Source organism: Chiloscyllium plagiosum, chromosome 22, assembly GCF_004010195.1.
Source record: "Chiloscyllium plagiosum isolate BGI_BamShark_2017 chromosome 22, ASM401019v2, whole genome shotgun sequence".
Classification (NCBI taxonomy): Eukaryota; Metazoa; Chordata; class Chondrichthyes; order Orectolobiformes; family Hemiscylliidae; genus Chiloscyllium; species Chiloscyllium plagiosum.
Window position 1 is genome coordinate 16,942,522 of NC_057731.1, and position 25,653 is coordinate 16,968,174.

Sequence of the window (25,653 nt, forward strand, 5' to 3'; positions counted from 1 at the left end):
CTTGTTTTTTTTATGCTCAATGTTGCCATATAAAACGAACCTGACAGTACATGACGTGAATGTTGATACGAGCTGACAATGACCTTGGGGGTCCGTTTATGGTGATAAAATTAATTGCGTTGTTAAAAATGCACGTGCAAAGTTAATGTGAACCTGCGTACATTTCACTTTAGTCTGCTTGCCTGTCAGATTAAAGACGAGAGTCGAATTCGTTACGTGTGGATTGTAATGGTTTACAATATTGAAGATGTCACTTTTGTGGGCACACTTTTTTTTCTAAATTTGTCAGCAAAAAATGGAATTATGAGTTGTCCAATCGTCATTTGGCCATTTGCAATAACATGCAAAGCAAGGAGCCATTTTATGAATAGCCATCAATTGTGGATAAATGGCGTAAACATACTGCATGGTAAACCAGCAATATGCAAGAGCTTTCAGGACATTTTAAGATGTCTCTGCGTTTGGCAATCGAAATATTGTTCGGGTCAACAAAATTGCAGACGCGAAAAAAATAGACAAGGTCACAAGTTACGTGTCAAATATGGTTCTGCCTCGATAAGGATATTTCGACGCTCCTCTTGTATTAAAATCGTGTTTTAAAAGTATCGCCTATTCATAAATTAATATATGAAGATAATTTCGTACAAAACAGGTTCCTGTTTATTTAAAGTAAGCAGGTTGCTGATTGTTCGTAACCCCCCACCCCCACTCCACTGGGTTCGAGACTCAATAAAATGCAGAATGGTGCCAGATCTGTAACCCCAGACATTTGTTTCATTTAAATCGACAATGCTCTGGTGGCAAAAAAAAATACATCGCCTGCATGTCGCGTGACTAAATGCAATATTGGATCTTGTAAATGGTTTTTTTAAAATTTAAAACGTATTTTAACCTTCTGAAGGACGCAGCACTATTTATTGACGTATGCAAATTAGCACAGGGCTTTGAAAGCTCTTGAACAGGAACAAGAATCAGTTTCACATTGCGGGTGAGAGCTGAAGTTCCGGTGTAAAGAAAGACGTGGCGAAATTAGTGAATATCTGTGCCCGCAGCTCAAATCTCTCATTCTGAGGGGGGACCAGAACACGAAAGGGTGAAGCTGCTACTCATTCCTTTTTATTTGTCCTTTTTTTAAATATAGAAAAGGAGCATTTAATATTGCCTCGTTTACTGCCCCCCACCCCCATCGCTCTGTTTAAATGGGCGATTACACATTTGCTTTACAGTCACCTAGCAATGATACAGGATTTTCGCCAGCGGTGAAGTACCAGAACACAGCTAATAACGCGCCTTTGTTTTTTCCTGTTTTAGCTCCGCAAACCATGCAGGATGATTTACTGATGGACAAAAGCAACCCCCAGCAGCTTTCACCAAGGTCAGAGCAAAGCACCGAAGCCGCAGAAACCCCCAAGTCCGAAGACAGCTCCGTGAGTATCAACGCCCCGGTTTCTGCCCAGAATAAAGAGAAGGCGCAGATGGAATCGCCAATCTTGCCCGGCTTGAGCTTTCAACCCCAGGAGCCTGGTACCTCCCTGTCCCCTTCGTTCAGTACGTGGTCGACGGGCACCACCAACACGGCGGATGATAGCTTTTTCCAGGGCATCCCGGCCGTCAACGGGACGATGCTGTTCCAGAATTTCACTCACGTCAACCCGGTTTTCGGTGGCACTTTCTCGCCCCAGATCGGCCTGGCTCAGCAGACACAGCACCACCAAGCCCAGCAGCAGCAGCAGCAGCAACAACAACAACAACAGCAGCGGAGATCGCCCGTCAGCCCGCAGGCTCCGTTCGCCCAGCGCAGCGCCTACAACCACCAGCCCATCATGACCAGCAAGCCGTCCTCGGCTTGGAACAACCATCAGAACACCACCTGGAGCACGGCCCCCAATCCCTGGAGCGGGCTGCAAGCCAGGGACCCCCGGCGAGCTGTTGGGGTGCCTTCCCCCCTCAACCCGATCTCTCCACTCAAGAAACCCTTCTCCAGCAATGTCATCGCCCCCCCGAAATTCCCCCGAACTGCACCTACACTAACCCCCAAATCGTGGATGGATGACAACGCCTTTCGGACAGACAACAGCAACGGCATGTTGCAATTTCAGGTACAGTAACCCGACCTTGAAAATTTCATTTCGACCAAATGTACGAAAGACGCAGTAGGACATGACCTTCACAGTCATATTGCATGTGCCATCTTTAATGGAACATGACATTGCAGAGAAAACATCACATCTGTTACTTTTAGCTAGTAATGACACTGTTCAGCCTAAATACATCTTCAATAGATGAGAATACTGGATCATGTCCTTGTTACTCTCCAACAAGAAGCTTACCAGACTAACCCCTCTATCTCTCCACAAAAGGAACTAGTAACAGTGAACCCTGCTGATCTCAATGCCAGTTTAATTTTGACAGTGTTGTCATTGAAATAAATTCAACAAATTTTAATGTTGAAATTGGGTTTTTCCATGTCCTTTCTCTATTGGCAGTATTCAACTGCCTTTATATCCTTTGGGGGGAAAAAAACAGCAGGCAGGTTCCATATATAGAACCATTAGCTATTCACATGATTGATTGTCAAGTTTCATAGCAGTCAGTGAGGAGGAGAATTGCTGAAGACTTTATAAAACAGTTTTTTTTTTGTTCAATTGTTACATTTAGCACTATGGGATCACTTGCCCTTCATCTTTTAAGGCTGTTTTGTTTGGGCAATTGTTTTGACGTCAAACAGAGGTGGAGCAAAATGCTGTCATCATGTACTATTTCAACTGCTTGAAAGCAGAATTGTACAGTCATTTCTGTGGTACACCAGTCATGTATTGACTGTAAATATTTGCAGGATAGGAAGAGAACTTATTCAGCATATGCCAAGGTTTTAAAATCCACAAAGATAGCTCGGTTTTATCTTGCCTGTTTTGTATTGGAATTGGGCATATAATGCCATTTTCCCTATGTATATTATCAATTTCCAGCTTTCTACATTTTAAAAATTTTCTGCAAGTCCCATTAAACTGGGTCAATCCTTTGGTTACAAATAATTACTTTATGGATAATCACCAGTCTTTAATGGTAAATTGGTGAGGGATTGACAACCTTCATTGTGCAGACCTTGAATAACTAAGTCAGATTCTGCATTGCATGCACTTGTTAATGGAGTATGCAGCAATTCAAGTGGCCCCAGGGACATGATGTTATGTGGATGTGCCCAAATAATCCTCATCAATAAGATCAACAATTATTACTTGGGTTATTTTTCTATTGTGGTAAAATGTAATCTATCGTCAAAGGACAATCTTCATTCCTACATGCAGCCATTTATTCCATCACTTAGGATTTCTGTGATTTGACTGTAAAAATTCATTTTCATCATTACATTTGACATGACTATTGTGCTCAAAAATCAGTTTGGAAATTCTAGAAATGAAAGGTTTGATAATATTCTATTTTGTGATAGAAGTTGTAAAATAATGCTGATATCAGTTGGTGTTGTTTTGTGGTGATGGGTTTTATAATGTAAGTGACCTGGAAAATTTAACTTGATCACTGTCATTGCCTTTGCCTATATTCTATATTAGGATAACCTGAAATGCAAGTCATGGTTGTATTTTTCGCTGAGAATCTCTCATCAGTAAGTATGTGTTCTCGTACAAAGCCAGTTCTTCTCAGTGACATGAAATGGAGGTTGAGGAAATGGAGACCACGTATTATTGTTGCAATTGAGTGCAAGTTTACCACTTGCTGATTAATTTTTTAACTAAATACCATGCAAGGTTTGGTTTGCTGATGATATTTGCATTTGGTAATCCATTCTCCAAATAAAAGCCCATGTATTCTGATGTATATGTGTTGGAGTACATCTATCATGTGTAAACTTAAGATTGTCAGGCAGCCTTTAAGTCAACATTCAATTATTTGCATATTTAAACAATTCAGTTGTCTTATTTTATAATGCAGTGAATATAGAATTAATCTAAATGGGCTGAAATTGTTTTGATCTGATATAGAAAATGATTTTACTAAATAGGATAATTCAGGGATTTAGTGCATAAATATTCCTCTTAAAATTAGACCCACTTGGAGAAATTCAATGAGGCATGTTTTCTATTATATCTGAACCCGTTGACCAATTAGTTTCTGGTAGGCTTGGTGTTTAGTCTAACTAGAGTCTTTTTTACAAATGCAGTCATTGCAAGTCCTTGATGCATCGGATAAGCTAAAGAAAAAGTATTTTCTTACCAATCAATAAAAGGACATGGATACTTAATGCAATGGATGTACATGGACCACCAAAAAAATTCTTAAGATTTCACACATTCAAAGGACAAACTGAGACGTTATGAATGTCATTTGGGTAAAAGATTGGAATAGCAAAGATTTACATTTTGTGTGTGAATGTCAAATGGGGTTGCCAAGTCAGTTGAATATGAAGGCTTTTAATATGCATGGTGATGGTGGAGCTGGCCACCAGATTAGAAAATTTGTTCTGCAAAGCCACCTACTGACCATAGCCTGTAACAACATTGGGACAGATAGCAGCATCATTCATGGGAATTGTTGACATAGTAATTTACTTTAGGGGAAAAAGAAGATAGAAGATAAAATGGAAACTAGAAGAAACAAAGTTTGGGAATAAGGTATGCGTGCCCCACATGTAGGTTCAGGAATGTAATCTTCTGTCTTGTCATCCATGCAAATTACATGAATGCATAACCTGATCATTCTGTGTTCATAGTTACTCAGAAGATTTGTTAAATGAGGAATACTATGTGAAGTGATATAAATACTTGCTTTAACAATATTGAACGGTGTCCTGGAATCTATAAACAATGGGAAAGAGATCTGGTAGTACTGGATATGAGTCTCAGGGCTAGCTGTATTTTTGTTCCAGAGTAGATTGATTCTAGAAATCCTTGGATAAATCTCCACAATTGAGATAACTGGCAGCAGAATAGATTGATATCTGTCATGACTGAAGGTGAGTGGGAGAGAGTCTCCTCCAGTTGGCCCTTACCACAATTTTCCCATGTTGTTTCTGTTTCCGAATCAGTCTTGCTGCTTTTAGTTGTATCCCACTAATGCAAGTTTATTTTCCTATAAGATGTCGTTAAATTGTACTAATTTGTTTTCTGATGAGTACATTATATGTCTGCAAGGCAGGGTTGTTTAAGAATTTAATATTTAAGATACAATAAACATGCAACTTTTTTTAAAATTGACTTTTCTTGGGAAAGGACAAGGTAGCTTCAGATATTGTCACTAACTATAGGAACAACATAGCAAGAAAAGTTGAAACCACTCTTCTCAATAGAATATTATGGTTTTACTTCCAATCTTGAAATCCTGCTCAGAATACACTTTTTTTTTTACTCTTCCTTATGATTCTTTACTTTCTTTTCCTATTCATATTTTCCACTGCTCAACACTTTTCAATCACCACCAACACTAAGCTGACCCCCTTGTCATTCCAGGTGATTGCTGGCTTTTTCCTTGAAGATGGTAGATATTATAGGTGGAGGAGCTGATCTTGAAGCTTTGGCTTTCACTGCAGACCATCTTATAGATTTTGCATTGTGCAGTCATGTTGCGGTGGAGATGGAAGGAGAACATATTTAAATTGGTAGATGAGCTGCCAATCAAAAAGGCTGCTTTGCCTTAGATTATGTTGAATTTTTTTGAGAATTGTTGAAGCTTTGCTCATTCAGGCAATTCCCACTCTGTAGTGATTAGTTTTGAGGTTGGAAGAGGTGTTATTGGCTACAGAATTCCCAGCCTCTGACTTGTGTTGGACTGATGGTACTTATTTGGGTGGTCCAGTTATGGTCCTGGTCAATGGTGATAACCCATTCCCTAAAGTTTCGTACAAAGGGATTTGGGAAGGCTCATACAGTTGAATGTAAAGGAGAAATGTTCCAGTTCTGTCACTGGTGATGATCAATGCCTGGTACTTGTATCAGTGTGTGGCTTAAGTTATCTTTTTATATTATTTTTAAAGTTAAGCTTAAATGTTGCCTCAGTCTTACTGCAACCAAGTTGGATCTGCCTTCTTAGAATGAAGAGGTCACTGACAAAGCAGCTGAAGATGGCTATGCTTCGGTCAATGTCCAAAAGTTGAGATGATTGTCTTCCAATAACCAAGCTCTCTTTCTTTGCTGCAGTGAGGTCTAGTCCTGGGTGGTGATAGTGGAACTGAAACTGAGCAACAGTGAATAGTCATGGAGATAGATGCCATTTGATGGCATTCTTGATAACTCATTCCATTGCTTTGATCTAGAGCCAATTAAGGCATGAATTGTCCAGGTTGGCGTGCTTTGTGAAAAGGAAGTACTGGACAATTTCCTATGGGGGAGATACCTATGGTATGATTATACTGAAGCAACTTGTCTGGAGGTGTAGCAAGTTGTGGGGAAAAAATACTCCCTATGGTAGGGATTTTTTGAGGTCATTACTTTTGCTTGGTTCAGGTGGGCTTAGCCATTTCCTAATGTACTGCACAGCTTCAAGGCAGAATTTGTGGGAGCCCCGGCAGGAAGCTGGGCAGGATTGTTCACATGGCGCTCCTAGCTGAAGATGTTTGCAAATGTTTGAGCTTTGACAATTTGAGGTGTGGATATTCCTGGCATGGCCACCTCGTCTTAGTTATTTATTTTTCCATCACATTTGCGTCTAGATGGGCAGGACTGCAGAGGTTTGGCCAAATCTGTGAAATCTTTTTAGCTTCATCTTAACTGCTTTGATTCTGCATTCTTGTCATCCTGTGTTGTAGCTTCATTGGGTTGGTAGCTCATTTTTAGAGCATCTGTGGTATTCCTCCTGCACACTCTTCCACATTGCTTATTGAATTCTAGCTTGATGGTACGATGAGGGATATGCTGGATCTTGTGTTACAGTACATTGTTGCTGATGATCGTTCTTGTGGATGCCAAATTTTATTCTGAAATCTCTTCCATCTTGCATGGTAGTGCCACAAAACGCAATGGAAATGTTCTGATTGGGAATATGTGACTTTGTCTCCAAAGATGAGACTCTGGTCTTACCAATGTTGCTTTGAACAGATGTGTCCTCAACAGATAACTTCTAAGGTGATTGTAAGGTCAGGTAAGTTTATTCCTTGTTGATTCTTATCACATGTCACAATCTCTCTGGCAACCATCTCCTTCAGTACTTGACAAGCAGGCCAGTGATGTTACTCAGCAACAATGACAAAATGACTCTATCATTGGGTCACCAAATTTCTTTTTCAGGAAACAGTTATTTAGCTTTCTAACTTCTGCATCTATGTGTTCTATTTTGGTTTGATCTATTCACAATAATCTATTTTCATGTTGGGGAAAGTAATTAAATTATTACTTATTTTGCACAAACTCTGGTTCCAATTATTTTGGTTGATATCATTTTAATCTCTGATATACTGACTTATAATATGCTTTTTAGTTGTAGACTTGAGTAAATTAATCAAACCTCACCCCCGCCCCTAAAATAATTATTCTGGTAACAATGACTAATGAGAAGTTATTACTTCATAAACAGACACAGTCATTAGAATTTTGGGAGCAGTGAAGGAACATTGTGCCTTTTCAGATCATTGGCTTGGAAAGAGCGTGTTGAATGTTTGTATCAAGATGACAAATAACCTGGAGGGGTTAGTAATAATTCCTTCAGGATAAATTGTCTCAACTTTTACATAGTGATATTTACTTCATAAATACAGCATAGTGTCAGTAATAATAGTTTCTGTAACCTGATTTTGCTAATTTAGGATGATGCCGTAGTTTTAATGTCATTGGCATTTATGCTTGATGTGCTTATGTTTTAATATTAATTTTACATGCAAGTTTCCAAACAAGTAGTTTTTCATACATCTAAAAACCTTTAACATTTTGTTTTACATTTCTGTTGAACTGTAGTATTGTTCTGTGCATCATCTATAGAAAAATGTTCAGTGGTTAAAACAGTGAACTTTATCATTTTTGTTGCTCTTCTTAGAGTGTTTTTGTGGAAGCTGATTTTGAGTGCTTTCACAAATTCTTGGTAGACTTAATTTTGGACTTAGTTGTGGGCTATCTCTGCTCAATGACATCATTACAGGAGTTCCTCAAGGTAGTGTCCAAAGCCCAACCATCTTCAATTGTTTTGCCAATGGTATTCTCTCCACCATAAGGTCAGAAGTGGAAATGTTCACTGCATAGTGTTCTGAATCAATTGCTACTCCTCAGATACTAAAGTCAAAGTGCAACAAGACCTAGACAAGATGCAGGCATGGCTGAAAAATGGCATGTAACGTTCATGCCACACATATGTCAGTGTTTTAAAAAATTCTCAAGGTCAGGTTCGTAGGAGAGTAGTCTGACACAGAACAAACGACCAAGAGGCGAGTCTGCTAGAATATGGGCATTTTATTCCCCGCAGCGTCGCACAACGGGTCTGGCTTATACTCACTCTACATGTTACAAAAACTGGGAGCCGTCAGTTCTCGTAGAGCGGTTGCCAACAACCCACGCTCGGCGGTTAAACGTAACCCCGGAGCAGACTCACCGAACTGGAGACTTTTCCAGCTGATATACTCCCTTCCAGATATAAACATTCATGTGAACAGCAGAGCAAGGCTAAAAAACACATTCCATTCTGGTTACATACAGATAAGAAGATTCACACGGGACTAAGCAACACCTCCATTCCGGTTAGATTCACACATGTATTGGGACATAATTTTTAACCGTTTCACCACATTCCACTGCTTGGAATTTTACACCACAGTCAGTCAATGACTATCTCCACCAAGAGAGTATCTAACCATTTCATCTTAACATTTAAAAATAGAGCTATCACTGAACCTCCCACTTTCAACATCCTGAGGGTTACCAGTGACCAGAAACTGAACTGGACTAATCACATAAATATTGTGGTTCCAAGAGAAGGTCAGACACGAGGAATCCTGCAGTGAGTTACCACTTTGACTTTCCAAAGTCTGCTACCATCTACAAGGCAAAAGTCAGCAGTTTGAAAAGACTGTTTGCTTGGAGAAATGTAGCTCCAATGACCCTCCAGTTTTACAATATCTGAGGATAAAAACAGCTCACTTGATTGGCACCTCAATATTCACATTCCCCGCTTCCAGTGCACAGCAACCACACTGTGTACCACCTACATGATGCACTGCAGAACTCCACAAGGCTCCTTAGACAACACCTTCGAAGCCCACAACCGTTCCATGTAGAAGAACAAGGGCAGCAGATACATGGAACACCACCGCCTTTCAGTTCCTCGCCAAGTCATTCAAATTCCTAACGTGGAAATATGTCATTCTTCCTTTAGTGCTGGGTCAAATTCCAGAAACTCCCTCCCTTGGTTCACAACTTTGAAGAAAATACTGTGGGAGAAACAACCGGATGAACGTCACATAATTTGATAAATTAAGTTTCCTAAATTATGGTCAGTGCAATCCAGTTTTCTTGGAATTCTATCCAAAAATATCACCCCTTTTCTATATCTTATGCATGTCCCTAATTGTATATTGCTCAAAGTCTCAGGTTTGGGATTTGCTCTTTGTGTGGAGTTTGCTTGCCTCCTTTCCTGATATTTTCAGGTCTTAATGCATGTATGACAAATGAAATTCTGTTGGCATACGTTGGAATATTTTATTATAAATGGTTGGTGTAGCTAACTGTCTCATGTTCAAAATAGACTTGACTACAATATTTAGATGGATGGTATCATCATTTGTTAGAACTGGGAAAGCGGTTTCGAATAAGTTTATTTTTGATCCCCCACTGATCTATCCTTGACTGCACCCTTCCTATTTCTCATCAACATGCTGCCGTTTTGGTGACATAATTCAAAAAAGTGACATCAGTTTCTCTGTGTGCTAATGATACCCATCACTGCTTCACCACCACCTCTTTTTACATAGTGAGATTGCTTAACTAGATCATAAAGGTTTGCTCCAGTTCAGTGTTGGTATAAACACCATTATCTTTGTCTTGGTCCCTGCCACAAACCCAGCTTTCTAATCACTGACACCATCTCTTACCAGGCAACTCTGAGGTTGAACCAATGGTTTGCGGCCTTTGTCATACTTGTTTCTAGGAGGAGCTTTGGTGATATCCTTTTTGAGTTTGCAGCCATATAATTTAATTTGTGATGCACATTGGGATGTTTTATTAAATGAAGGTGACATGAATATAAGCTGCTATGGTTAATGTTATCTGTATGCATTTATAAATACATGGATTCCACCTTGAAGCCTATAAATATAATTGTTTTGAACTATTGCCTCAGAAATTGGATAGATATCAGCTTTTGAGATTTTAGACAAGCAATATCTTCAGTGCTTTTAAAACTGGCTTTCAGTGGATTTAAGGGAAGGAGCGGATGTTTTGTTAATCTGCCCTTGGAGGCTGAGTTTTGCATCGGAGAGATAACATCAGCTGATGGCCAGGTTTGCTGTCAGTTATAAAACCTTAAAAACAACTTGAATGAATTTACATACCTTATTTCCAGTTGAAGGTTTCATTATGGAGAAGGCTAAATGATGCAAAGAGGCAATCAGAGATTGGCAAGTGTTTTTGTTTGCTCGTTGTGTGCTGTAATCCCTTTCATTTCTGTCTTATTGTTTTGAGTAACCTATTAATTAGCTGTGACAAAATATTTACGTCAAGTATGACAGATTCAAAAATATGAGGTTGCACCTATTGTTACTGGATCAGGCTGCCTTCAACAGAGGTTATGCAATGGAGTAGGATAAACTGCCGATTTGTATTAACTGCATATGCTATTCTATTCTGGGTGGTTATTCTGGAAATCTGATCAATATTTTGGAAACTAAATTGTGTAATTCTCTTTGTCCAATTTTCTACAATCAGTAATTGTATGATGAATCAGTGATTTATATTTATGTATTTTATTTTCATTTTTTCTTAAATCTGAGAACAGGTCTAGTGTTAAAAGTGCCAGATTGGAGTTAGGCACCTAGTGTTTAGCAGATCTGTGCATGCGAGCAAACAAGAAATTAAACATAATTGTGACTGTGAGTGGGGAATAGTTGAAATCCCACACTTTTGTAGCACTAGCATAATCTTGACATTTGATGCAAAGTTTTCAAAAAAAAATCCTCCGCTTTAGTGGGATCTTGGCATTTGTCAGAAGGTGGCCAGCTGAGTGGTTGCATTGAAGTTTGTAGTACCAGCTTGGGGAAAGTGAGGACTGCAGATGCTGGAGATCAGAGCTAAAAATGTGTTGCTGGAAAAGCGCAGCAGGTCAGGCAGCATCCAACGAGCAGGAGAATCAACGTTTTGGGCATGAGCCTGAAAGAAGCCCTGAAGAAGGGCTCATGCCCGAATCATCGATTCTCTTGCTCCTTGGATGCTGCCTGACCTGCTGCGCTTTTCCAGCAACACATTTTTAGCTCAGTACCAGCTTGGGATTTGGCAGAGGGTAGGTAGAGATTTGAGAACTTGCTCAGGTCTGGCAGCAGTGTGGTTCAGCTATGTAAATGTAAGAGATCCCTCCAAAGGTATAAATTAATGGACTTTATTTATACTTTTTCCTTAGATCACAGTAGAAATTCCATCCTTTGCTGCTGTGTATTTGGAATAATAAATAGATGCACCAATTTAATAAAATTAGATTTTTAAAAAATCAGAATAAGATGAGTTAGTGTGTATGGTTGTCACTTTATTTTGAGAGTTTGTGTTTTAATTTTCAATCAGCAAATGTATCAGCACTTTTTGCATTTGTTGTGAAGTGTGCTGAGCGATGCAGCTGGCTTTCTCCTTGAATGCCTGGTGTTATTGTTGATTAGAAACAGTTTCCAAGATTTACCTTGCAAATCCATTATTATGGTTAAAAGTCCCCTTGTGCTTTTTTTTTGATTAAAAAGCCTCTGACAGATTGGCTTTCATTCAGTATTTTTATGCAGGTTAAATTCTGGTTTTACACTTCCATGGTTTCTTTTCCTTCACAGAACTGGAAGGATAGTTATTGGATTTACAATAGCTAATTCCCTGTTCATGGCTTGGCTTGTTGTCAGTCATGAAGTTCTAGTAGTCACCTTAGAAGAGGTAATTTGCCTGAGGTAATAATGCCAGACTCCATGATAAATAGAAAACTTTGACATAATTCTAATATTTTTATCATTTGTATTTATTCCCCAAAGAAGCAGTGGTTGTAGTCTGTGTCTTTGTTCCTATATCTCTCTTTCTCTCTCTTCCACTTTCAACTGCTTTAACCTCGTGTTAAAGGTTGACATGGTTTCTGCCACATAGCGAACACTGATCCCCATTCCATAGCCTCATAGCATTCGGAGCAAAACGTAGTTTCTCCAGCTCAGTGTCCTTCATCTCTTTTCTTAATTTTGTAGGTGTGCCCCTTTGTTCTATTTACTTCAGCCATTGGAAACAATGGACTTTTAGACTCCCTTCCTGAGCTGGACAAGGAATGGTTTTGAGAGTGCCAAGTTGGTATGGGAGAAGCAGTGGGAGGTGGAGACCAAGAGGTTTGTGGCTATACCAACTGCAGCTTGCTCATGTCAGGTGCTTTCCTGATGAAGGGCTTTTGCCCGAAACGTCTATTTCGCTGCTCCTTGGATGCTGCCTGAACTGCTGTGCTCTTCCAGCACCACTAATCCAGAATCTGGTTTCCAGCATCTGCAGTCATTGTTTTTACCATCATGTCAGGTAGCAGGGTAAGCATGTGATGGGAGTTTAGAGGGGGCATAAGCAAAAAAAGATTCTTTCTTTAATGTTCTCATCCATGTTGAGTCACAGCTGACTTTATTGCACAGGGAGCCAAGTTCTCCACTGGACTCAGGAGATGCATGTGTCTGTGACTCCTCAACTTCCGTTGTGTTCCACTTGTCCTGTAAGAGAATTGGAAGTCAATAGTTTTGTGATATGATGTTTGGTGGTGTGCCTTGTTATGAAGGTGTAAGTGTGCACTGCACCTTTTAGGAGAGAGGAGAAGCAGGCAAGGCTTGGCAAGCACAGAGTGCTGAACAATTTAAAAAGGTAATACTCCGTTGGAAAAAATAACTGGAATTGTGTTGCCATGGAACAAAAACAAATTCAAATTTGGCCAATCAGTGTAAATTATGTCCCAGATACCAAAATCCAGTAAAATTTGAATTTTCCTATTTGTAATGACACAGAACCAAAGAAATGATTCGATGTTTTGAGGTATAAAACTGGACATTTTGAACAGTTGGGGAGAGAACAGCAAAGGGCACCAACAAATATAGACTGCTAGCCGAATCACTCTCTGAAAAGTACCTGTCCATAAGAAATTTGTGCAGCAGAAGACCAAAGAAAACTTGCAGGAAAATACAGAAGAAAATCTACAAAGGAGAAGCAACAAAGCTGGCTGGTTTTGAAACATGTTTTTGTTTGTAAATCTTAATCAGCTTTTTTTTATCGGAGGGAAAAAGTGAGGACTGCAGATGCTGGAGATCAGAGCTAAAAATGTGTTGCTGGAAAAGCGCAGCAGGTCAGGCAGCATCCAAGGAGCAGGAGAATTGACGTTTCGGGCATGAGCCCTTCTTCAGGAATGAAAAATTCTTGAAGAAGGGCTCATGCCCAAAACGTCGATTCTCCTGCTCCTTCGCTGCTGCCTGACCTGCTGCGCTTTTCCAGCAACACATTTTCAGTTTCGTTTTTTATCAGACCAGTGTTGTAGAGTGGGAAGTAAAATATAGGTTTAAGAGAAAGGAGTTTAAATAGTTTTTGTTTTAATGTTCCTCTTTGGATTTAAAGAATAAAATTGTTAATTTTTACTTTAAGTAGTGAGATCTGGCTTGGTTCTTTACATCTCAAAATTTAACAGATTACGACGCGAGGTGAGCTTGTCTGTGTGTTGCGTTTAACTTAGCAGAGGAGTTTCCCCGTGTCATAACAGCCTTCTGTGGCTGGAATTAAGTGGAGGCAGCAAAACATGCTTGAAGTTAGAATCATTGATAGGTTGTATGTTGTGAGTGTAAGAGATTGGTATTTCATCAATAGAGGTGTGATGCATTGAACAACATAAGAGAATGGTTAGGTCAAAATACTTCTGAGGGATGAGATTTTACTGAGGATTATCTTTTAAATTTCAGGATTAACATATTAGGTTTTGGAGACTCCTTTTTGTTTTGTTCAGATTATGGTTCAATTTACCTTTGAAAACCACAATTGAATCTGCCTCCCCCACACTCGGGTGGTGCACTCCAGAGCCGAACCACTTTTTCTTATGTCGTCATTTCTATTATCAATCACCTTAAAACTGTCTCCTCAGAGCTTCAAGTTGTTTCTCATTCTGTATAAAGTTATTTATTTTGTGAAAAAGTGTTACGCTATATGCTGTTTGTGGTTAGGAAGGTTGCACAAGAAAAGCAGATTAGCAGAGCCCCAGTGCTTGTCAAGTCTGGGCCAAATTAACTGAGTAAAACAACTAAACTCATAGCACAAAGTGAAGGAATGTTTACCTAAGTTCCCATTTGTGATCAGGATGGATGTAGGATTAGACTGGGATTGAGCAAGCCTAAATTTAGTCGCACGCTGTCTGGATCTCATCAATTTCATTCAGTTCAACTTCTATATGTTCAAGCTCTGCGTTGATCTGCTTTTTATATTTTGTTGAAATAAGTCTGCTATTATCATAATTTTGTTGACTTGATTAATGAATCATTTTATTCTGAACCTAATATGGATCAATTGGTCATATCGGTAACTCCATTGTGACCAATGGAGTAGCGGTGAGACACAATGCATCCTTCCACTCTGTCATCGTATAATATGCTTATAAACTCTAATTCAGTTCTGTGTCCCTTTTTTAAGAGGGACAGCCTACGTTTAAGAATAGAAAGTTTGATTTGGTTTGATCACTAACCAAGGGTAACTTTTATAACTGACATTGCAATTCTCCATTCCTCCTTGAATTGGGTTGGGTTAAAATTTCACCTCTGACTTGACTATATATTATTGGTTAAAATAATAGTGTTGAGCGAATACTGTATTGTTTGCCTGCTGAAGTGGATGTAAAAATGTTTCACTGTGCAGTCTGAAGAGCAGAAAGTTCTCGATGTTTGGTGAACAGTCTTCTGGAAATCTGGTTATTTATTAATTTATTTGCTGTTTGTGGAGTCTTGTGTGCATTTTCTGGGCTGTGTTTGCCTATATTACAGGGCTACTGATTATTGAAATAAGGGTGTGAAATAAGACCATAGGACAAAGGAGTGGAAGTAAGGCCATTCTGCCCATCGAGTCCACTCTGCCATTCAATCATGGCTGATGGGCATTTCAACTCCACTTACCCGCATTCTCCTGGTAGCCCTTAATTCCTTGTGACATCAAGAATTTGTCAATCTCTGCCTTGAAGACATTTAGTGTCCCGGCCTCCACTGCACTCTGCGGCAATGAATTCCACAGGCCCACCACTCTCTGGCTGAAGAAATGTCTCCGCATTTCTGTTCTGAATTTACCCCCTCTAATTCTAAGGCTGTGTGCAAGGGTCCTAGTCTTCTCACCTAACGGAAACAATTTCCTAGCGTCCACCCTTTCCAAGCCATGTATTATCTTGTAAGTTTCTATTAGATCTCCCCTTAATCTTCTAAACTCCAATGAATACAATCCCAGGATCCTCAGCCGTTCCTCGTATGTTAGACCTACCATTCCAGGGATCATCCGTGTGAATCTCCGCTGGACACGCTCCAGTGCCAGTATGTCCTTCCTGAGGTGTGGGGTTCAAAACTGGACACAGTACTCCAAATGGGGCCTAACCAGAACTTTATAAAGTCTCAGGAGCACAACAGTGCTTTTATATTCCAACCCTCTTGAGATAAATGACAACATTGCATTCGCTTTCTTAATCACGGACTCAACCTGCATGTTTACCTTCAGAGAATCCTCAACTAGCACTCCTAGATCCCTTTGTACTTTGGCTTTACGAATTTTTTCACCATTTAGAAAGTAGTCCATGCTTGTATTCTTTTTTCCAAAGTGCAAGACCTCACATTGAATTCCATCAGCCATTTCCTGGACCACTTTCCCAAACTGTCTAGATCCTTCTGCAGCCTCTGTTTGTAGTCTGGATGTTACATTTTTCAAACATATTGGCCAATTAAATAAAATAATCTAGCTCTCTAGCCATTTAAAATACTTTTATTTCAGCATGGAGGGCATTCTACACCACTTAGTACTAGTTTAAAGCTGCTTCATGCTAGAAGAGGGATTGATGGGAGCTTTTCTCCCAAGATATTCTGGTGCACAATCAAAGTATTCCCCTTTCAACACAGTGCCAGCTGTGAGCATGTCTAACAACAGCCATCCAATTCTCCAATTCATGAGTACCAATTCATTAATTTAGCATGTCTCCTAGTTAGCTGGAGGAAAATTGATTGGCTTATGCACAGATTGATTCCGTACCAGCTGCAGCAAATTTTATTGTGACCAGAAGTATGATATTAAAACAAGATTCTTTTGGGGTTGAAATAATGGAGGAAAATTCTACATGGGAAAGAAATTTCAATTGCGAAGCATCTAGCAGCTGTGGAAGTTTTGCAGATGCTTTGAATTATTCTGTTATCTAAACATTGTCTTGGTTCATAATAGTGAGTAAAATTGGTAAAATCTTGAGTGTATCTTCAATTGGCAAAAATACTGGCTTATTCTATACAAGACAGAGCAAGAATTAGCACAGTCGTGCATCCTATTTTGAGGCTGTTTCTTTATGACTAACTTGGAAGCTTTTTCATTCTCTGACCTGCTTGCTAATATTTCTGATGTACAAATAAATCACAAGAAGGCATATTAGAAATGTTAGTTGGTTGTGAATTCTGTCTGAAGTTCAATTTCATTCTTGCTCAAAATCAGAATTGATACTTCAACCCAAATGAAGATGGTTAAACAATCTTACTGTTTGCATTCTAATGTAGTTGTATGGTTAAAATCCCATCTTCACTCCATAAAATAACAGGTTGTGATGAACTGTAACAGATTAATATATAACCACTATCCAGGCAATGTGGGTAGATTTTGCAAGATGTTATGCTGTAAAATAGAGTATTAACATTTTGAAACAATTAGCCATTCATTTTTGTGATCAATTTGATTTAAAAATACTTATCCAGCAGTCTTTTATTTTCTTTCAGCAACTCTCTTTTTAGGACAGTGCTATGCTTCCATACTGAATTTATTATATGCAGAATGGAATAAATTGAAATTATTCCAGTATAAAAATAAGCAATGAGAATTAACTAACAGGCATTTTAAAACAAAAAGTAGCTACTTTTATGTTAACCAACTTGGGTAAGTAAACTGAAGTCAGAAAATGGGAAATATACATAGATTCTTTAATTTTGGAATTTTCTACAAAAATGAAAAAGTTCATGTTTTGTTCTGTGTCCAGCCTGACGCCTTGATGTGTTTGTGCTGCAGTGTTACAATTCAATCAAAAACATAGAAAATAGCAGAACTAGGCTGTTCTGCACTTTGAGACTACTCTGCCATTCAACATGATGATGGCTGATGATCCAAATCTCTACCCTGTTCCCATTTCTCCCCATATCCTTTGATCCCTCTAGCCCTCTGAACTGTATCTTGCTACTTCTTGAAATCATTGAGAGTTTTGACCTCAATGGTTTCTGGTTGAGAATTCCACAGGTTCACCAGTCTGGGTGAAGAAATTTTTCATCTGTCATAAATGGCCTGCCCAGTATTCTTAGACGGTGAACCCTTGTTATGTACTCCCTAGTCATCTAGTCCTGCGAGATTTTTATAGGCTTTTGAGATCTCCTTTTTTTTTAACTCCAGGGAATATAGTCCTAACTGATCTAACCTCTCTTCGTACGTCAGTCCCAATATTGCAGTAATCAGTCTAGTACTTTGTTGTACTCCCTACATTGCCAGAAGATCCTTCCTTAACAAGGCTCTGTACAATTGCAATAAGACATCCTCCCTCTCTGAAGACCAGCATACCATTTTCCTACTTCACTGCCTCCTACGCTTGCATGCTTGTTTTCTACATCTAGCATTCGAGGACACCCAGGTTTTATTTAACCTATCTTCTTTCAGATTATCTGTTCTTGTTCTTGTCCACAGACTGGATAACCTCAATATAATCTATTCACGTTACACTTCACCTTATGTGAATTTGACAACTCACTCAACTGGTCCAAAGCACATTAATGCATCTCTAATCCACCTCTCAGCGCTCACTCCTGCACAAGAGAAAGGAGCAGAAGTAGTCCACCTGGCCCCTCGAGCCTGCTCCGCCATTCGATAAGGTCATGGCTGATCTTTTCGTGGACTCAGCTCCACTTACCCATCTGCTCACCATAACCCTTAATTTCTTTACTGTTCAAAAATCTATTTATCTTTGCCTTTCAACATTCATTGAGGTAGCCTCAACTGTGTCACTGGGCTGGGAATTCTAGATTCATAACCCTTTGGGCGAAAAGGTTCCTTTTCAACTCAGAGCTAAATCTGCTCCTTCTCGTTTTGATGCTATACACTTTAGTTCTAGTTTCACTTACCAGTGGAAACAGCCTCCTTGCTTTTATTTATTACCTTCATAATTTAATGTTTCCATAAGATCCCCCTTCCTTCTTTCCATTCCGATGAGTCCACTCAATCTGACCTGATAAGCCAACCGTCTCAACACTGGAATCAACCTAGTGGACCTTCTCCGCACCTCTTCCAGTGCCAGTACATCCTTTCTCAAGTGAGGAGTGTGAAACTGTACACTACTCCTGGTGTAGCCTCACTAGCACCCTATACAGCTGCAGCAAAACATCCCTGTTTTTAAACTCCGTCCCTCTAGCAATGAAGGACAGCTTTGTGTTGTCAACAAATTGGGAGCTATTACATTTTTAAAAAATAAAATGAGTTCCTGCATCTAAATCACTAATATATGTTGTGAATACCTAGAGTCCAAGCACTGATCCCTGCAGTACCTCACTAGTCACTGGCTGCCACTCAGAAAAAGACCTGTTTATTACTACACTTTGTCCCCTAGCCAGTTCTGTATCATGTCAGTAGACTATCCCAATCCCATGTGCTTTAATTTTTCATGTTGGTTTCTTATGTGAGACCTTATTGACAGCCTTCTGAAAGTACAAGTAAACCACATCCACTGGCTCTCCTTATCAACTTTATTAGTTACATCCTCAAAAGAATTCCAATAGATTTATCAAGCATGATTTCCCTTTGATAAATCTGTACTGACTGTCCATCCTGGCAGTTTTCCCAAATACTCTGCTATTAAATATTCCGTAATGGACTCGATCTTTATTCCCAGTATGAATGCTAGGCACACTAGTCTGTAATTCCCTGTTCTATCTCGATGTGCTTTTTAAAATGGTGGTGTTACATTAATGACCCTCCAACCCACAGGAAATATTCCATAGTTTATAGAATCTTGAAAGACTACCACCAATGTATCCACTATTTCTAAGCCACTTCCTTAAGTACTCTGAGATCTAGATTTTTGGACCCTGGTGATTTATCAGCCTTTAATCCCATATATTTCCTCAACATCATAAGCCACTAATAGTGATTTCCTTCAGTCCCTCCAACCCCCTTTCTTTGGGCCCTGTGTTCCCTAACAGTTTTAGGACTTTGTGTGCTGTTTTGTGAAAGTGGAACCAAATTATATATTGAATTGTTCTGCCATCTTTGGTCACTGTTATGACTTCGTATTTTTCTGACTGTAAGGAACATACGTTTGTCTTCACTAAGTTTTTTTTTCTACCTCTTCAAATACTGATAGAAGCTCTTATCATCAGATTGAAACTTCCCCACTAGCTTATTTTTGTGTTTTACTTCTCCCTCTTAATCAATCCCTTTATCATTTTTTGCTGAAATTTAAACAGTTCCCACCTTCAGTTCTGCTGCTTTTTTTTTGGTCAATTTGTGTGGCCTTTCCTTGAATCTAATATTTATCCCTATTTTCCCTTATTAGCCATGGTCAGGCCACCTTTCCTATTTTGTTTTTGTACCAGACATAAAGAAAACAATTGTTCCTGTTCCTCCATATGCTATTAAATGTTGGTGAGTGTGTGTCTTCCATCATCCCTGTAAGTAACATTCTCCAATTTACCATAGCCAGCTTGTGCCTCATACCATCACAGTTTCTTTTATTTAGCTTTAAGACCACTGTCTCAGAATTAACTACATCACCGTCCATCTTAATGAAGAATTCTATCATATTATGGTCACTCTAGCCAAGGGCCTTGTGCCACTAGTTTGCCAATTATTCTTTTCTGATTGCACATTGCCCAGCCTAGGACGGCCTGTTCTCTAAATGGTTCCACAATGTATTCATCCAGAAAACCATTTCATGCACACTCCAGGAATTCCAACTCAGGAAGTTGAATTGGTGTGGCAACATGCACTTTTGAATGATTATTCTGAAGGTATGGATACTGACCATGACCCCCATGTTCTCTCTATCACATGGCTGAGCAGAAATTTCTCCCGCTTTTGCTCCTTGTCATTGTTGTGTTGGAAGGATTTGCAGCTTGACCGTCAAGCTGTTCAGTCATGTTCTGAATGGGGCTTCCTTGGCCAGCAAGTTCAGGAGTTGGACTTGAATCTGAAGTTTCTGGTTCAGAGGCAGGGTGCTACCTGCCATGCCTCAGGATCTCCTAGTATGTAGCTATATCAATTAACGAAATGCAATTTAAACACTGCAATACTGACTCACTGTTATGTATACCATGGGTGATTTCATTTTATAAACCAGGCAATTTGATTGTGCAATGATGCTAACTTGTACTGCCAACTTCACAGTTGCAGAAAATAATTAGCTATTGTATTTATCACAAATGAATTATCTCTCCTACGAGATATTCTAGTTGTTTGGAGTCACTCAATAAAAGTTTATCTTTGCCAAAACCCCTCTAAACTTTACAAATTGTGCATCACTTTGCATATCTTAACCACTGATCATGTGCAAGAGATCTTGTAGGCTTTTTTAAAATCAGCAGTTTGTCACCTAATGTTTTGCACAAGACCATTATTCCTCTGTTTGCCAATAAATATGCAATTCTTTTCTCCAAATAAAACCCCATTCTTTTGATAATTGCTTGCAAGCTGAGAAGACTATAAGCTACTGATGACGAAAAATAATTTTCAGTTCACATTTAATATATCCAGAGTCAGTGTAATATTCATATGTCAAGTTAGACTAGAGAAATGAATTTTCAGTACCTAATAGTTTAATAGTAGATCCTAATGCATAGATAAAACTGTGCTTTTGAACTGGGAAGGATCAGATTCAAGGTAAAGTCACCATAATCTTATCAGACCTTGCGCTCTCATTAGAGAAAAACAATTTGGTTTAACTGGAAGGTTACCATGCCTCATGTGAAGGGAAAGGTTGAGAAGGAGAGTTCTTCCTTGTAACCTTGGTGGGTACAGGAAATGAGGCCATGCTATTGGCATCACTCCACATTGCGGTCTAGCTGTTGGGCCAATTGGCTTTGAGCTGAGTTTTAGTCCAGCTTGAATACTTGCTGTTAAATCATAAAATCACAAAAATGTTTAGTGAAGAATAGCTCATTTTCTAGATTTCCTATTTGTCTCATCTAACAATTGTTTTTATATAAATGTTTAGCATCACCTCCAGCTGCTAAACACTGCCCCATGAATAAAATTGAGAATACTGTATTAACTGCTCTCTACCTGTACTGCCACCTTCAATGATTGGTGCCTATGTACACACCCAGGTCCCTCAGGAACTGTACCATCCAGATTAGTTGAGCACTGTTTCCATGTTGGAAATGCATGACGAAGCTTCCTTATCAGCTAACCTTTCTCCATGTGACTACTAATTCTGTCCTGACTAATTACTTCGAGAAGCTTCCCCCACCGCTGAAGTTAAACTGACTAGCCTGTAATTGCTTGGCTTATCCTCACAACGTTTCTTGAACAAGGTTGTAATGTTTGCAGTTCTCTTGCACTACCCTTGATTCAAGGCAACACTGAAACATTATATTCAGTGCAACATCTTTGTGACACCACCCACTGCTTCCTTGATGCCCATTCTGTGAATTCAATGGCTGTCACACTATTAAATCCCCTTCCTTTCACCTAGCTCTGTTATTTATGTGCACCCTGCCTGCCTATCTCTGCTGCCCCAACTCATCTTGCTACCATCCAACATTCCTCGTCCTCTCTCCATCCCTCATCCGTCCTTCCCCTCTCTGTTGCCCTTTCTTGTCCCTCACTTCCCTCGCCTCTCCTTCCCCTCTCGTATATCCTCCTCTCATCTCCCCTTCGCATTACAATGGGCTATGCCAATGCCTAGATTACTGTTATCTTGGTACCTACTCATCATGTAGTTTCATAAACCAAGCCTTGGCTGAGGAAGTGAAAGCGAATATTGAATATGAATTTGATCCCATATTTGTATCTTTCTAGTATTTTGGTCTGTTCACATTATTGCCATGCTTGCTACAAGTCTCTCTTAAGCTGTCTGTTTTGAAGGAGGTATGAGTGATCAGCAGTTTTGGAACTTGCTAACATCACCACATTCCAACATCAATCATGAGATTTCCACACTCATAAAATAGATGTCATCTGCTGTAATGAATGGACTATATTTAGCTTTAAACTTTACTCCTGTCGATGCAATATGATGCAATCATAACTGTGGTGAAATGAGTAGCAGTCATTTGTTGAGCAAGTATATTAATTGTGTAATCTAGGAGTAATGCAAGCTGTTCAAGGTCAGAAAATTGCCAAACAGGTTTCAAGAGTAAAACCTTGAATTAACAAATTGCACTTTTTTTTTGTTTGAAATGATTGAGGAGGGTCAATCGATTGGGAAAAAATGCTCACAGCAAGGAAAGGGGGAAATCCTGGAAGGACTGTGGCACCATTCAAATAAGGGAAAAGAGGGCTGTATAAAAAAAATCTATATTTTAACACTCTATGAACAAAATCTTTTTGATTCCTGTGTAGAAATGTTGAATGTCAATTTAATATTTTTGAGTTGGAAATGCTTTTCTAAATCTATCGCAAATCTGACAAGCCTAATGGTTTTCTGAGTTTTGTTGTTAGACTCCAGTATGATACTGTCTGGTTTGTATTCATTTGTATTCATTTCATTTAGGACATAGTGTACCTCAACACAAAGGAAGTATGTAATTGGAAACAAACAATGTTACTTTTTTTTACTGCTAAAAATGCCTTTTTTTTGTATCTTTGTTGAATTGTTAATGTGGTGAACTTGACAAAATCATTGGCAAATAAAAATCATTTTTAACAGCACTTGGCTGACTTCAGTGCCTAATTGCACGAGAGAGAGAATTGAAGGAATGTAATAAATGAAAGAGTGCTGGATTTTCAAATTAGTACTGTAGTATCAACAACACCCAATCTCTTCTGAGACCAGCAAGATATAGGTGAGACCACACCTGGAGTATTGTGCGCAGTTTTGTCCCCTTACTAGAGCAAAGATGGAGTGGCATTGGGAGGTTCACAAAGTTGATCCCAGAGATGAGTTTGTCTTAAGAAGAAAGATTTGAGAAGTTTAGGTTTATACTCCCTGGAAATGAGGAGAATGAGAGAAGATCAAATTAAGGTGTTCAAAATGATAAAAATCATGGATAAAATAGACGTGCCAGAGACCCAGGTTCAATTCCTGCCTCTGGCAACTGTCTGTGGAGTTTGCACATTCTCCCCGTGTCTGCGTGGGTTTCCTCCGGGTGCTCCGGTTTCCTCCCACAGTCCAAAGATGTGCAGGTTAGGTGAATTGGTCATGCTAAATTGCCCATAGTGTTAGGTGAAGGGGTAAGTGTAGGGAAATGGGTCTGGATGGGTTGCTCTTCAGAGGGTCGGTGTGGACTTGTTGGGCCGAAGGGCCTGTTTCCACACTAAGTAATCTATTCTAATCTAAAAGTGGAGCAGATGCTTGCTCTTGCGGGGCCTTCTACGATGAGAGGTCATAGCCTTAGGATAAGGAGAAGTAAAATTAAAAGAAAGTTGAGAAACTACTTCTCCCAAAGGGTTGTGAATCTGTGGAATTCGCTACCCAAAAGTGTGGTGGATGCTGGGACAGTGAGTAAATTTAAGGATGAGTGAGACAGATATGTTTTATTGGTAATGGGTTGGAGGGATCTGGAGGCAGGAAAACGGGAGTGAGGAGCATGTCAGCCATGATTGAATAGTGGAACAGACTCAATGGGCAAAATAGCCTAATTCTGCTCCTGTATCTTAACTTACGAAATCTAGTGTCTGTTACAAGACTATCTAGAATCAGAAGGATTACAATACAATAATTTTTATTGGAGGAGAAAGTGGGCACTGCAGATGCTGGAGATCAGAGCTGAAAATGTGTTACTGGAAAAGCGCAGCAGGTCAGGCAGCATCCAAGGAGCAGGAGAATCGACGTTTCGGGCATAAGCCCTTCTTCAGGAATGTTTATTGACTGTTTATTGCCATTGTAAATTTTGTGGAGCTTTGCACCAGTTCCTTACTTCTTTTGGATATGTCTTTTAAACTGTGCATCTCTTTCTTGAATAATATGATTATCCTGCATGATACTCTGATGCATCTTAAATGACGTGCAGTAGCATTTATGAGGAAAGTTCAACTTTTGAGTCATCAGTGATAAATGTAGCCTAAATTGACCTCGCTGTAACAAAAGTGGACAAAACTAGTGTTGACCTTTCATGCTTTATGAAAGTAGAAAATGAATGATTTATAGTTACAAGTTCAAATATCTTCAAAAATAAAAGAAAAACATGTTTACTTCAAGTCATTGTGATACTAAAATACTGTGAATGTCTGCATAATTTATTTTTGAGTTGTTTATATTTCCTAATCTTCAGATAGCAAATCATAGCAGAGTTAGTGAAGCAGCAATAAATTAGAAGAATTGTTCATAACATCATATAACCTTTCCTATTTGTCTATCATGGAACAGAAAAATATTGAACGTTTGTTACCTTTGGTTACACAAATGTTAATCACAAGGCACAGATTGAAGGTTAAACTGACCTTATGTGTCTCTCTGAAGCTATTGTAAGAGATGTAATCATTATTGGCCTTGAAAAAGGAAACAAGATTCTTGTATACTTAATGAGATTTGAAAGCCATTATAGATAATGCCTTAATGTTTGAATATACAGGAATTGTGTAAGTTCAAGGGGTGCTAGATATTTAGGATTTCATTACTGCTAATTCTCTATTCCTGAAGCCTGGCATCTTTTGAACGCAAACGTGTCTGATGTTGATAGTCTTGGAGAATTGTTTTCATGCTCTGATATAGAGATAAATCATGCAATGTTAAAGAGAAATTCTTTGTTTTACTTCAGCCACTGGTTTTACACTGTCTTCAAATGTTGTCATATTCTGTCTTTGGAAAATGACAAAGTAACAGTAGACTTTGACCAAACATATGATGCAGCAAATGCAGCACAACACATTTGTTGAGGTTGACTTAACAAATATTTGCTCAACAATGTCTCTTGCAGGCTCTGGTATGTTGTTTAAAAATGTGTTGCTGGACAAGCGCAGCAGGTCAGGCAGCATCAAAGCAACAGGAGAATCGACGTTTCGGGCATAAGCCCTTCTTCAGGAATGAGGAGGGTGTGCCAAGCAGGCTAAGATAAAAGGTAGGGAGGAGGGGCATGGGGGAGGGGCGTTTAGAATACGATAGGTGGAAGGAGGTTAAGGTGAGGGTGAT

General features: G+C 39.2%; 1 protein-coding gene across 5 annotated transcripts in view; it reads left to right on the plus strand.

Moving 5' to 3' along the window:
• Positions 1-25,653, plus strand: part of cpeb3 (cytoplasmic polyadenylation element binding protein 3) — a 114,657-nt gene that overhangs the window by 635 nt on the left and 88,369 nt on the right. For 4 of the 5 annotated variants that reach the window (XM_043712504.1, XM_043712506.1, XM_043712502.1 and 1 more), the window contains exon 2: positions 1,312-2,099. In XM_043712504.1, the coding sequence (XP_043568439.1) occupies positions 1,323-2,099 (777 nt within the window). In that variant the 5' untranslated portion in view covers positions 1,312-1,322. Of the gene's footprint in view, positions 1-965; positions 1,094-1,311; positions 2,100-25,653 lie in introns of those variants that run through there. The other variant, XM_043712505.1, reaches the window with a different exon arrangement.